This window comes from Platichthys flesus, chromosome 13 (assembly GCF_949316205.1).
Source record: "Platichthys flesus chromosome 13, fPlaFle2.1, whole genome shotgun sequence".
In the NCBI taxonomy this organism is placed as follows: domain Eukaryota; kingdom Metazoa; phylum Chordata; class Actinopteri; order Pleuronectiformes; family Pleuronectidae; genus Platichthys; species Platichthys flesus.
Genome location: NC_084957.1, coordinates 21,847,869 through 21,863,243, shown reverse-complemented (window position 1 = coordinate 21,863,243; position 15,375 = coordinate 21,847,869). Strand labels below are relative to the sequence as shown.

Here is a 15,375-nt window from a genome sequence, read left to right as displayed (position 1 = left end):
AGTACTTTTTTGGGGGTAATTTAAATACTGTACTATATTTCCTCTTTGCTATTTTCTTATTTTTGCTACTCTCATGGTACAATATACATGTGTTTTTAGATTTTTACGCACAGGAGAAATAACTCACAAAGAAATATATATAAATAAAAATACATCACATAAATAGATTTATGTCTGAATGATCGCTCGACTTAAAAACCTGAAAGACTCGAAAGTGTTGAATTAATAAAATACCTCAGAACATCCTGGAATCATCTGACCTTTTAAGGTTTGTCAATCTCCATGCTACTTCAGACAGTGGTGCCGTGGGAAGATGATGTGAATAACTTGGAAATTCCTTTTATTTTGTGTAGTGTGGGCTGCAGAACTTAACCCCTGTATGCAAATGAAAACTGCCTTTTTGTGCAAATCACAAGGAAAACTTCTAAAATGTTGAAATAAAAAGTTGTATGCAAATTAGGCACTCATACAGTATAGGCAGTATCGTCCCCGTTTCTTCTTCTAAGACATTCACCACCACTGGAAAAAAAACAAAGACAGCAGCGAATGCGCGCATATCTTACAAGCCTGGCCTACATTTCCTGACTTGCCAGTACAATTTAGTCCCACCGAAATGTGGAAAATATTCAGCATCTGAGGGTTTCAAACAAACATTTGAAGTGTGCGCATTCACGGATTGGAGCTCCTGCTCGCTGCGCGTGTGGCGTCCACCCCCTGCAGAACGTCCGATTTTTGCTTTACACATTTTGCAACGACAGAAACCACAGCAGCTCGATTGGGACAGTTTCACCAACATCAAATACACTAACAGCTGTAAAGATTCAGCCACTCGCTTGTTCTTGTACAGAGATGTTTTGTTGTAAGAAATGCTGAAGCGGCGCATCCGTTTCCCGCCCCGCCCGCAAGTCCTGTTTGTAAGAGAAAGGTACTTTTGCAACTAAGGGCCGGAGAGAGCACGCTGTGTCAGATGTAGTACTCCTTCATGTTGTCCCTGATTGGGTTGTGGAGTTGCAGCTCTGTCCTGTAGTCTGTGTAAACGCCTTGTCTGTGCTCCTCCTTGATGCTGCTGCTGGTGCTCCGCTGGGCCTGACGCTGCTGGTACAGGAGGCGGCTCATCACGGCCAGGGCACACACGGCGATGAAAACCACGGCCGTCACCACACCTGAGAGCACAGCAGTAGAGATTCATCAGAGGGTGTCAGTCGAGCACGTCCCCATCGAGCCTCTGTTTTTAACCTCCTGATCTAAACTGGTCATGTGACGACAGCTGTGATGACAGCAGAGCTAAAATACTGTCTCAAGATACAAAGTGCAAAACCTACATTTATGCTCGATTATTACAAATTAACACAATGTTCTGATAGAAATTATTAAAGAAAGAGATTATTAAACCAAAAAACAAATGTACCGCCCAATACTACGATACTAACCAGGGACTTACCAACTGATGGTGTGAGGCTCTGTTAGTTTATTTAAATGATCAGTATTATTTAAATTGCAGCTTGTTTTTTAACAGTGACCAATGTAATTGAAGTGGTAATGACTGTTTTTTAGTGATTCCTAAGATGTAGTCATCAAACTATTACTGACAAAGAAATGTCACCTCCCTGCAATAAAATGTTCCATATCTGCAAAGATAAACGCTGCTACCAATATATCTGCCTAACATAAATTGGTCACAATCTATTATGATGTTTATGTTTTTATATTTTATATCGATGTGTTTCATAAATTCATGTTTGGGATTTTTGTTTTTATTTGTCTGTAATTCCACATCCACAGTTTGCTCATGTTGCACATCCACAGTTTGCTCATGTTGCTCATGTCAGCTGCTGCTGACAGGATTTTCTGGAGTCTTTATGTAATAAGTATTTAAAGATAAATACTCATCAATTCTGCATTGTTTACTCAGTAAAATTAAACTTTTATTACCTACATGATAAAAGTGGAAAGGCTCATATTGGCCAACCTCTAAATAAATCGGGTTCTAGTAAAATGTGAGATTTACTGCATCAGGTACGAGGAATTACGACAAGACAGTAAAAAAACAATAATTGCTTAGTGTTTTGATTAGAATTTGTTCAATCCTGCGAACAAATTATTTTTAGCTTTTTAGCTTTATTTTGTCTTTTTCCTGATCAGCATGTCACATTTCTATCGTCGAAAAGCAACACAGTTAACATTTAAATACATAGCAAACCGTCCCTTGTTAAGAAAACACCCAGAAATCCTTAAACATCACCATCATCAAGTTCAATTTAAGCTCAAAGCAAAAGGGGCTTAACGGGCAATGAAATGATGAAAATGAGCTTTAGCTGAGGCTGAGTTATCAAGAGAACGGAGAAATAGAAAAGGAATTAAGAAGGAGGCAAATGGAGAGAATGACAAATAACACACAGCTGGGACTCATTTTCATTTAACCAAAGAAAAATAAAGCAGCGCAGAGGAGAGGAAGAAAACCTGAAACAGACCTGCGATCACAGCCAGATCTTTCTGGTTTCCGTTGCTTAGCTGCTCGTTGTCTTTATTGGCAGTTACTGCTTGATCTGGAAACAAAGAAAGAAGAAGTCATTGATGTCCCTGTGTACAGGAGGTATGGTTTTCATGTGTGCTTCAATGCACTGCTGGAGAGGCTGTAGAATTACACAGAATAACATGAGACAACGACATTTGAGTTTCATCTCTCCCTAACTCGCTGCAGGGGCATGTTTGAGTTGCCTCTCTTTAAAATAACACAATGCAACTTTTTTTTTACCTTAAAACAGCAACTTCTAAATTAGTTTGCTGGTTCCTGAGGTGAGTGTTCCTCTAATATCCTTAACAATCTATTTGCCGAGTCACATTTAGTTAAACGCGAATAGTCAGGGAGATGGAAATTCTCCTCCAAATGATTTGCCGTTAAGCCTTGATGCTGAACTGTAGATCAGTAAAAAGACATAGAAGTCATTAAAAACAACGTTAATCCCAATAGTCAACAGGAGTCTTTAAAAATATCTTAAAATAGCAACTTCATTAGTATATTGGGCCAAAGTTATAAAGACACATGATTATGTGCTGTTAAATTGTAATAGGGGGATTAAAGAGACACGATGAAACTTTTCTTTACCTTAAAACAGCAGCTTCATTAAAGTGAGTGTGATGGTTGAGTGAGTGTGAACATGGAGAATGTCTCCTCTCTCATTCCCACTCCTCAACCTGAACGTCTGTTCTATGTAACCTTGGTGAGTCCATACGATCTCCTGTGAGAGGTGTGGAACTGACTGAGGGTCACAGCTTCAGCTGTCAGAACCAGGTCCAGCAAGTTGAAGAGTTGAAAAGACTCTGAGATCATTAAAAACCGAGTTTATCTCCAATATTCAGCAGTAAACTTTTGAAATATGAAGAATTCTGAACAGAGCTCGGTGGATTTGTTAGAGCCGCAGCTCTTCTGATTCAGGAAGCAGGGGATCATGGGAAATATCCAGCGTTCAGTTGCAAAGTAATAGGTAAATAGTCTTGCTTTAAGTTTTCATCCAGCATACAGAGGCAGGGTGATACAAGCAGGTTAAACCTTGGTCTGGGGGAAGGTGGAGATGATGGAGGCTGATCTGACGCCTGTTGACTCACACGCGTTCAGGTGTCGGACTGAATTTGTTATGAATAAATTAGCCTCAAAGCATGTGACAGGTTGAATGTTGTGCCTTCCACAAGATGAGCTGATTCATGGAGCTGCTCAAACGATGAGCTCCGCCTGCTAAACTCCAGCTGCTGCCTCACCGGTCAGCACAGAATCTTAAAAAATAGTCCAACTTTTATTTACATTATATTTAAATATGGATGCAGACGTCGTCTGTGAGTCACTGCCTTCCCTGCGTTTACTGAAGACACTTGATGTCAAAGCATAAGTTTCTGCACTTTGTTTAGAAGCTCTAATGGAAGCTGTGCTGCGTGCAGCTTTTTTTGCATCTGTTCAAACAAAACATATACACACTTTTACTTGTGATTAACTTGTGCTGTTTTCCTTAAGCTGTTATGAGGCTGCGGACGGCTCCATCAATTCAAAATAGAAATATATCTTTGTTTTCAGGCAGACGTCTGAAGTGAGACTGTTTGCCTTTTATTTCCGCTTTCGACTACTTCTGGGGTTAAACCCAGGTTTCATCACAAATCTATATAATTTATCTATTGCTGCGTAAAGTTTACCTGCACGAAGATTCGAATCAAAATAACAGTAGGTTTTTAATGGGATTTTAATGAACCATTTTAAATCCCTTGTTGAAACTCATTAAGTTTACCTCATGGGTTCAGCTGTTTTTCGGTTATTCTACAGTTTTTCACAACATCAATAAATCCAGACATTTTCAACCCCTGAGAATGAGCTGAGCAGGATAACGAGAACAGTTGGTCAAAATAATTGATCCCATCAATAGATTTAGAATAATTAATTTAATGGGCTCAAAATATTGAGGTTTATCTTTGCTGTATTAAAGTGTTTTGACAGGCTGATAACTTTTTGGTCTTCACTCAGTTCACTGGCAGTCGCAGAAGAATGTTTCAGACAGATAATATTCACAATGAAGCAAAAAGTGAGCCGCTCGGAGAGAGAGAGTGCGAGTGCTGCCTTCAAGTGTTTCACTTCTTGTTATACATGACCTCAGACACTGGAACTTTCTGAAAGCTTATGATTCTCAAGTTGTGACGAGTTGGTGGACATTTTTCAGAAATGCTGAATATATAGTTATTTCAGTTATGCAGAGTTTGTGTGGAATTTTTATTACTTCTCTGAGGAATATGCTGATATTCAAACTTTACATTCTGGTTCTGCCTTTTCATTTCCTGTATTGAGTGTAGTTGCATATCAAATATCGTCCAGAGTGTGTGTTTCCCTGTGATTGTTGCATGAAGCTCAACCTGGAAATGACTGTGTGTTTTTACCCTGCAGAGTGTGCGAGGTGGACTCTGCCAACGCTCCACAGTTGGATTGGACCAACGGACCCCGGATGGTGACCAGTGAGCTTCCTCGATTGGTCAGCGCTGCCTTCAGCGGTGCCACGTGATTGAACTGGACCGAGGAGAGGCAGCCAATGAAACCTTTCGAAGCCGCATGCATTACCTCCTCATTGAGGTTCTCGCTCCCTGCAGAGAAACAGTTCAGTGTTACTGACGGGGACACAATTGATTTTTTCTAATTGCAGCAGTTTCTGGGTATCTAAGTCAAGAAAGGTGAAATGAACAGTTGGGGACAAAAGTAGGACGCCGGGGGGCTGACGTGGGAGTTTTACAGAAATATTCGGGCGAGCACTTACTGGTGACTTTGCCCAATGTCAAGGATCTGATTAGGATCAGCTCTGCATCGGATGACAGCGTGTACTTTCTGTGGATGTCCTGGTCGATCTGGTTGAGTGGAGAGAAATCAAATAACAAGCCGATTACAAGAAATCTGAACCCGGGCAACACCAGCAGCAGCAGCACATTTCAATACATTATAGATTGAGAACTGCATTCTCTGCAGCTCCACACGGCACAGTGCATCCGCCCACCGCCGACTTCCAAGTCATTTAGACCTTTCCTGAGTTGGCTTCGTTGTGTTGAATCTGATGCATCACTTAACTTGATGATCTTCAATTGTTTCTGCAGGATTCCGATCTGGTTTACTCCTGCTTGTAAGAGGCCTGCAGCCATACATTTGTAGTGCAGCCCAAGAGCTTTAAGATAATGAGCAGAGAAGGTCACATCTGAGTCCTTGGATGTGATAACTAACTATGTGTCATAGTTAGATTCATAAATACAGTGATATTTCTGTTGATTATTATATCAGTAGAGATGCAGTAAATTCATATAAATGTCTTTATTATTGTGCTCAAGTCAAGTGTGGTATAAATGAGATTGGAAACATCTTTTTGTTTTAATCTTTTTAAACAACATCTAATGGACTTCATCAGTAGATAGAGCTTTATTGTTGTCAGCTCATGAGGCAAATGTGGTCATATGATAACAGGTGGTTTGACCTGAGGGGCGAGAGAAATATTGTTCTTCAGTGATGGGCGATATTAGTCCTTTCTTATTAGTATTTAAATATACTGTTTATGTTTTATTTTGACTATTGTTTGTATTTATTTTGTCGATATTGACAAAACTATTTTACAGTTGAACTATTATATTTAATGGAAAACATAATTCAACTTCAGATGAAATGTTGCCTTACAGTTCTTATTACAACATAAAATAGGTCCCGACCCAACTAGAAAAGGTGTGGACACCCTCAGCCCTAAGCTCCTGGGAATATGTGTAGTCTGCAGATCTGAAATGAAGATGAGCTCCAAAATTCACCACTGAAATCCTAAAATTCTAAAATTTACAGAAAGCTAATGAAGAGAAGCTTAAATCAGAGTAATGTGCCTTGGGATGTAAAGTTAATGTGAGGCCACTGAAACTACTCGGCAGAGATCGGGGGTAACATGTGGTTAAAACAGCAACTTAAAACCTCCTATTGCCCCTCAGCTGTTTTAAACTGTAACCTGGCTGCAGTAAAAGTAAGTATGCACTTCAGGGTGCATCAGTGTGTCATAACATCACCGCTGTGTGCGGTCAAAGGTGAAAACAGACCTGAAACTTTCACCCAGAGGGGCAGTGAGCTGCTTTTTTATCCTGGTGCTAAGTTATTCTATAAATAGTAAAAATGTTGACATTAACCTCTGGTATGAAATTGACTGTGAACTCGGAAGACCACTGCTGAGAGCAAACACAACTCTCTATCTTTATTTTACACTTCACTGTTTGAACTGCACATTTCTCCCTGCACACTGGATATTCGTGCAGAGAAGCTTCCTGTCCATGTTGTTTTTTAATCCTCGTGGAAAACTTTCATCATTCTCTGGTGTTCATTTATCATTATTTACCTCAGCAGGTATCAGATGTAGAAGTTTCTCACCCCTGATATAAAGCAACGAATAACCGAGGCTTTTCTGCAGTGGAGCTTTGCCTGGGTCCCTGCGTCTGGCATGGCGGTAAAGCGTGTACCGTCACAGTCCTAGCAACACTTTATAACTTTTATTGAGCAACAGCGCCCTCTGCAGCAACGCTAGGTTACTAATTTGGGTCTAAGTGGTTTTCAGTATAAATCCATAGACTGTAATGAAAGATGGACGACAGGCCTCTCATTTCTCCTACTGTCCAGAAATGAAGCCAAAATATTCCGAACAAGAATGCTGCCATCTCGCACAAGTTACGTCATTTGGAGGCAGAGTCAGCGCACTGGTGATCGTAAAAACTAGGTCATGCGGATACTCGTGCTTAGCGAGTCAGTCTGAGCTGCAATAGCATCAAATGAATAATTCAAAGCAAACTTAACAGAAAGCTGAACACTAGCTAAAATAACAGAAGCCAATTCAATATGCTCTGTGGCTTTTTAGTTTCATCTATGTCCCATTTAATAATATGGAGGTGACAGGGTTTATGGGACACCCTGGGGGGGTTTGGGACACACAGAAGGAGGATCCCAAGATGATTTCCAGTAATCAGATACAATTCTTAATATAATGTTATCCCTTATTTTTCTAAAAGCAAAACAAAATATGAGTTAAATCAAATACTGTTCAGCTTTCGGATTTTCTCTGGCTCCATGAGACCCCTTGTACTCACAAGCGATTAGTGAAAGTATAACAGGGAACTCTGAGCATGTGAATGTAGGGGACTTCATGTGAACCAGCTAACATCTATATCCTTTGAGATTACATTACATGTCATTTAGCTGACGCTTTTGTCCAAAGCGACTTACATTTTTAGAACACTCAGCATTTCTGAGGGGCCATTTTAGGGGTTCAGTATCTTGCCAAGGACACTTAGGCATGCAGATGGGAAAGAGTGGCAACCTTCTTGTTGCAGAACACCCGCTCTATCCTCTAGGCCACGCTCTCCCTCTAACTGATAACTGGGGTTGCAAGTCTCTGGCACGTTATTTTGGGGGTTAGGGGCTTAACAATTTGAGAAGCTCTGGTCGAAATGATGAATTTACTTGTGTTTAAATGGATGTTCTGCTATTAAAGTGTTGCCCTGGAAGAACATCCCACTGTTAAGGCACGTGGACCATTGAGAATAAACTTAAAACCTAACGTGTCGGGTCCCCACCTGAATGTAGAGGTTTTTTCCCACTCTGTGGACCCTGATTCGATGGAGTCGTCCGTCTGCCAGGTTAGTGAGGACAGGGCTGAAAACGTCCGGACTCCGCTCCGTCTGAAGGTGATACCAGATCTGCAGACTCCCTAGACACAGAGCAGAAAATTAGTTCTGAGCTCAATTTCAACTTCCATGTACATAAACTGCTTAGTATGTGTACATTCCAGTAAAATGCCAAATGATCACAAACAGGGGAAGTGAATATACTGGAACGATGTGGCTGCCTGCAACTGTATATAGATGCTTTGCTATCTCTAAACTTCTTCGAATGCCTTTTGAGATATACAAATATTTATCTCATAGCTCTTCACTCCCACACTGAATAAGTCAATATGTGTTCACTGTTTCTCCCACTCACACACACACACACACATATTTAAGCACACATTTGCCTGAAGATCAGAGAATCAGCGGGCGGGAGTATTTTCGAGAGGAGCTGGGTCAATATTACAATTCCTCGTCTGTAGGTGAAGGGCTTTGTGTTGTGATTCATTTCAAATCCAGCAAGTGCTCCTGGATGACGGTCAGGGTGGATGAAGTGTCCCCTTCAGTGTTTACACAGACCCGGGGAACGTGGGCGTCCAGATATAACACGGGAGAGTGCATTAGGACGCGGACTGTGAGGAACAACCGCACATAGGTGTCACCCAGTATGAGGAGCCGAAGTTTGGAAACAGCTTAAAGGCTCCCGGCTTCGACCTTTGAGGCTTTTCTTGGGTCGATAGCAGGAAAAACTCGGTAGCAAGAGTTTGACATGTGACAACCTTTTCTGTAAACTTCTCCGGACTTAATGTGAGACATTTAATCCAAATATAAATAGGTCTCAATGCTCTTTTTTTTTTAAGAGACTTGCTGTTTCCACGATATCAGAATTATGTTTCAGAGCAAAGAGGAGTAAATCTGCCTTTTATTTCATAAACCACATGATGAGAATGAGCTGCAACACATCCTTAACTTCCTAAAATCTTTACTCCTCTCTTGGCATGTTTGAAAATCTTTTAAAACCAGTTTTCATTGAATGATGTCATGGCTTCTAACGGGATTTTTATTTCCCCCAAATAGTTCGTAGATAATTGATTTTATGTTCTCTGTTTTTAATCTGTTGTCTGTGTTTTAGTATGTTTTGTTTATTTGCCTTCATAAATAAACGTGAAGACTCTCAAATATTTTACTTTGAAATGCGTTTTCATGTTGGTTTGTTGATTTGCAGGATTACCCAAAGTATTGGATGGATTACCAGGGAAGAACCAGATCCCTATCAAGGCGTGGAACCAGGTATATCCAGATCGAGACAGGACATTTTTTTACATTTTCATTAATTTCTCAGAGAATAATTCATGGATCAGGGACTGATATTTATGAGTTTGTGAAATTTTGTGCAGCTCCAAATAAAATGCTGATCTAGTGAATTTAGAACTGTTGGAACTTGGTGTAGTTGTGCGCTCTATATTCTAGTATATAATTGTGTATGTATTCTATTAATGTATGGACCACTATGCATCTACTGTCGTTCATATTTATAAAAATGTGTGCTCTGTATGTGTGTGTATGTGTGTGTGTTTGTGTGTGTTTGTGTGTGTGTGTGTGTGTGTGTGTGTGTGTGTGTGTATGTGTGTGTGTGTGTGTGTGCATTACAGAGGGACACTTAATTTGGATGCTTGGCTATGACAAATAAATGCATTCTAATCTTTTATATTATATTCAACGTAGAGTCTTTTCAGAGATGCAGAGGAACAGAGCTGCGGAGGTTCACTTAATTCCCTCATCTATTATCAGTTTGCAGAGTTGTGGGGGCGGCCCCAGTAATATAATAATTCTGGCTGTGGCACCGGTAATATAAACAGTCTCAAGGATTCTCTGCTCTGATCCTCAGCTGTCAGCATTATGACATGCATATAAACTTTAAAAATGTAAGAACAAATATGGATTATTTTTTTCTTCATATTTCAGCAGCCTCACATCCCTGAGGCGGCCATATCTGTTTCTTAGGCACATCTGCACATGTCATAACAACCTACTGAAGGTTAGAAAAAATATAAGAACTAACATAGGAGTGCATTGGGTTTTTGATTAGATCTTTCTAATTTAAGTGGAATCCATTTTTGCCTAAACAGGATCATCTCTCTCCGTTTCCAATTGAACTCTGGTGGGTCTCGTTTTGAAGTGGGCCAACCCGCTGTCAAGGAAGCAATCTCCTCTGTAATAATGTTTGGTTACCCTGTCAGCCTGAGAGAGCAGGGACTGTTTCTACCTGTGTGCCTGTGTGACATACGCTTTGAGATGTGATTGCATTTTTTTTTTCTCACCAGACGATTAAAATATTTTCTCACACCTAACTCCAACTTTATCCAGTTTGACCAAATACGACAGAACAAGAACGTTCTTCGTTTTTAGCAGGGGTCTTTCTGTGTAGAGTTTAAATCCCCTCTTTGTGACTGCATGTGTTTTTTTCTGGGTACTTCTTTCCACAATCCAAAGTCATGCAGATTGGATTAGAATAACTGGGGACTCTGTATAAACAGCAGGTGTGAATGTGAGTGTGGATGGTGTGTCTCTTTGTAGCTGCAGAAGCTGTGTGAGAATGAAAATAAATTTTGCTTACACTAGTTGGTAAGTTGCTTACATTGAAATTAATTAAGTGTGCAAACTTGGCAAATTTGCAGGGTCAATTAAGGCAAATACAACATGAGAAATTTGAATTAATTTCACTAACAGCTAATCAAATCAAATTCACTGAGTTGCCACTAAGCTTATTCCACCACTGCTCTTCGGATCCAAAACCTTTATAATAATGCAAATAAAACAATTTGGATCACATCACTCTCATTTTGACGGCTGCAGACCTGAGGGCATCACAGGGAGCTTCATATGTCAAACGCTTTGTTTTCCTTCCCAATAACTGCCACTGTGTAATGACGTGGCATTTTTTCTGAGTGAGTCTGAAATGGCTTCAAAGGCCTGTGGTTACATAACTGATGTGTTCATATGAAATGTGCATATAAATGTTTAAAAGGACCACTTCACGGTGGAAGTGTTTCACTGCCACGTGTGCAACCAGGCGGAGGAGGTGTTTGCTAACAGCAGGTGATTTAAGTTTTGAAATCTATAAATAGTTGAATATATTTACCATTAAAGATTAGTGCGTTTTTATCGTATACATGTTAAAAGCTGTTTTTACCGTTTTTTGCCAGGATGACAGCGATGTACTGATGACTGAAGGTGCTGACAGTCAGCAGCATGGCTGGCCTCTGGGACGTGACGAAGCTGAAGGCCATGTCCTCTCTGGCCCGGCTGCTGCTCTCCGTGGAAATGCTGGTGGCCTGCGAACTCCTGTTCTGCATCACCGAGAACGGCTCCTGGAAGGTGTAGGTCACCGAGGACTCTCTGTCAAAGGACACCGACACCTCTGCGCACACACATGGATGCAAGAGAGGGAAGGAAAATAACGGTTTCAGTGCAGGAAGCGACTGTTTTTGAAACAAGATAAAGAGATAAAGCCAAGCTCACAGTACACAGAGGATTCTATTTCCATTACACCTCTTAATTTGAAAGTATTAGATGGAACAGCGGTGGTCATGAGCTGTGGGCAGTGACCAAGAGATCGCAGATATACACAGACAAAATTAGTTTCCGCCGAGGGTCTCTGGGCTGAGATAGGATGAGGAGCTCTTACACCCAGGGGAAGCTCCTCCACGTCAGAAGGTTGTTTGGGCATCTGATTACGTTGCCTCCTGGGCTACTTCCTTCCATGCGCCTCCAACTGGGAGGAGACCCCAGGTTACACCCAGAACTCGCCGGAGGGATTATACATCCCATCTGGTCTGTAACGCCTCAGGACCCCCCCCCCCCCCCCCCAGGAAGAGCTGGTTTCCAGGGAGAGGGATGTCTGGAACACCCTGCCACCACAACCCGACCTCGGATAAGTGGCAGAAAATATATGGATGGATACACTGCACAATCCGCACAAACCTTATCACTGAGGAGGCTGGAAATGTAGTTTGCCTCATGGGGAGAGATAACATGAAGTCTGTGGGTTCATTTAAAATGCATTAATGAATATTTTTGATATTAGCATTAAACACAACCACTGGCTTTATTGGAATTTGGCCAAACACATGAAATTCTTCAGAGAAGTAGCAGAAGGACTGAAAATACAGTTTCTTAGAAATATCCAGCGATAGCGAGCAGCTCTCTTTAAGGTAATTTGACCTCCTGAAGGTGAGTGTGTTTGTAAAATGCAGTTAAATCATTCTGGTTGCTGTGGGTGAGGAGGTTAAGCAGGGCATCCACTAACTAGATGGCAAGTGGTTCAATCTCAGGCTCCTCCACTCTGCTTGCCCGAGGGTCTTTGAGCAAGACACTGAACCCTTAATAGCCTGTGTGCATGTTAACGGATGACTGCTCCTTGTACTTAAAAGTGGTCGATACGACTACGAAAGCACAATTTAAATGATTTATATTCAAAAATGTCATTGATACAACGCTTTATAGTGGGTGACAAATTTCACGTCTACATATAAATAAAAAATGTTAATTCATCATTTATGAACATGCACCTGCACATTAGGAATACATTTTTCCTGATATCTGAAGACCCAGGATAGACGTAGTGGGTTGTTAACTGGTTGTTTGAAGATAAATAAAATTATATTATTTAAAGTAATGAGAAGACTTAATCAGGGCAGTTTATTCCACTTTGTGGGAGCTTTAAACTTTATAAAATTAACAGGTTAAATCCTCCATACCCTGGTCAACTGTGACTCCACAATTCTGAATATTAGCAACTCAGATTTTTTTTTTACAATGAATGATAAATGATTGGAACAAAAAATTATAAGTTGGCAGAACTGTCAGAAATTGAGCCGGCCTCAAAATCTTGTGCAGTGAGTTGCCTTGATATTTTGCGTTTTCTTAACCTTTTCCTTTTTTGCAGTCTATGCAATAATATGGTTATATTAAAACCTGATTAACAAGTTACTTAACCACCTCTAAAAGCAGCTGACAGTCTCAGGCGGGTGAGAGAAGCTTCTCCACAAGGACCCGACGACAAGAACCCTACTTCAGAACGGCGATGATTCACAAGTGCCGTGGAAGCATCCACACCTCCGTTAACTCAACAGATGCTGAGAGTTCAAGTCCCTGTGTGAAAACACTATTTTCTTTACTTTCAAATTAAATTTGTATTTCCTGGGGTGGATGGAGGGAGGAGGGGATGGTTGCCTTCATACTAAGATGCCATTACACCACCGTCTCTCTTCACACGTCTGGGCAGCACATTCACAATGTCTCCGTAGAAAGCGCTAGCACTTCCACTGAAGCAGATAATCTCCAGCCTACTTCAGCTCAGCCGTGTATCACAGCTGGACGGCTTGTTTCAACACAAGTGTCTGGCTTATACACTAAATAAATAAAAGAGGAAAAAACGTAGAATAGCCTCGGTTTGGTTCTATTCAGTCGACAGCTGTCACACTACACGTTTTCACACCGAGGGAACGAACAAAGAAACAGACTAAAATCAACATAAAACATGGACAGGCAGTAACACAAGGTGAGAACAAATATAAATAAAGTATGGAACGGGATAAAAAAACAACTTTAGTTTTCAAAATACAAAATCTGCCACCATACGATCACACAGCGGACGGCTCTGGTTTCACAACTTCCTCTTACCATCAATTGAGACAAGAGAGAGTCTATAATGTGGAATCGTTTACGTGCCTTCATTTTATGCTTTACACAAAAAAAGTTTAATTTCTTTATTCATGTTCTATATTTTTGTTTTCAGGTTTTTTACGTTATACAGTTTGTGATTTAACTGTAAAATATCAAGCATTGATAAAATGAATTTGTCATCCGCATAAACTGCAAATAAAGATCGATGACATTCTACTTCCGACGAAAACTAAGATATAAATATCCAGGATACGGCTGCTGCTAGTGGGGCCATGCAATCCAGGTCTAGCTGATACACCAAACAGAGCAGAAATAAACAGAGTAATCAGTGTGGTTACAACATTTGCAGCCATGTGGCTGTTTGCCTGGCCAACTGCTCTTGTATTTGCGTTGGGTTTCAGTGTCGGATCAGTTCTGTTCTTGGCTCACACACTGCTGCAGATAATTTGGTCTAATGCATTTTAAATGTTCTTGGAGTCTGGCGTCAGGACAAGTATTAATTGTCTCTTGCATTAGTCACACTTTTATAGGAGCTCTCTAATGGAATAACCTCGGCAGTGATCGATTCTTTGTTTTGTTGTAATAAAAATGTATCTATTAAAATAATTACACGACGCGTGCTGCTTTTGTTTAATTTTAACCGGCGAAGGGCGGGACTCACCTTGGTTACAGGTGGTTCCCCCGTAGGCGGACAGCGAGCAGTCGCAGATGTAGCCGTTGCTCTTCTCGATGCACCTCCCTCTGTTGTGGCACAGGCTGCTGGAGCCGCTGCAGTAGCCGGGACAGCCGGAGCTCACCCCGGGAGTCATCCTGGCCCTCTCCTCCAGGTCGAAGCTCATGCCGTTGACTGTCAGCGTCCTGATGCAGCCCAGGAAGCCTCTCTGCAGGGACGCCGTTCCCCCTGGGGAGACACTGTGCGTTACATCCCATCTGATGTCCGCTGGCTGTGCTGAGAAGCATCTGTAATGCCTTTGTAATCATGGCTCCCTTTAGGGTTGACGAGGATTTACGACAAGCATTTACTTAATTCCAGCATGCATCTTGTGCAACCCTGTAGGCACTTAAGCATGTGAAACCTCATTATGACTAAATATACAACATAATGGATGAGACAGCGTTCGATGAGACATCTCTGTGAGATAAACTTAGAAAACAATGTCTGGGACTTTGGCAACAGCTGCTTGTGTACAGTGTTTCATAGAGGTGTGAGAAAGTGCATCACATTGCTTGCCTATTTCTGAAAGAACAGGTGGGAAGAGTCTCAACCCATTATCCACAAGGCTGACAGAAGATACTTGTTAAATCCTGTATTGTTTCAAATACACAAACATAAACTCAACACCCGGCACAATCCCACTTAACAACACCAATGCAGTCTGATACATTATATTTGACAAATTTATCAACAGGCCTTACAACCTGATAATGTATTCATGAAATAAAACAATAAATCACCTTTTTAGTCAAATAAAAATTGCACTCCAGCCCTCAGCTTAAATAAACTTTTCCATCTATCCAGATGTTGTTTTATTTCTGTTTGGAACATAT

General features: G+C 41.0%; 1 protein-coding gene across 1 annotated transcript in view; it reads right to left on the bottom strand.

The window, feature by feature from the left end:
• Positions 1 to 319: 319 nt before the first annotated feature.
• Positions 320 to 15,375, bottom strand: part of LOC133967630 (contactin-associated protein-like 5) — a 93,560-nt gene continuing 78,504 nt past the window's right edge. The window contains exons 18-24 of the mRNA XM_062403203.1: positions 14,489 to 14,728; positions 11,333 to 11,560; positions 8,107 to 8,240; positions 5,286 to 5,373; positions 4,915 to 5,115; positions 2,472 to 2,546; positions 320 to 1,163 (exon numbers count right to left, since the gene is read on the bottom strand). Of these exons, the coding sequence (XP_062259187.1) occupies positions 964 to 1,163; positions 2,472 to 2,546; positions 4,915 to 5,115; positions 5,286 to 5,373; positions 8,107 to 8,240; positions 11,333 to 11,560; positions 14,489 to 14,728 (1,166 nt within the window). The 3' untranslated portion in view covers positions 320 to 963. The remainder of the gene's footprint in view (positions 1,164 to 2,471; positions 2,547 to 4,914; positions 5,116 to 5,285; positions 5,374 to 8,106; positions 8,241 to 11,332; positions 11,561 to 14,488; positions 14,729 to 15,375) is intronic.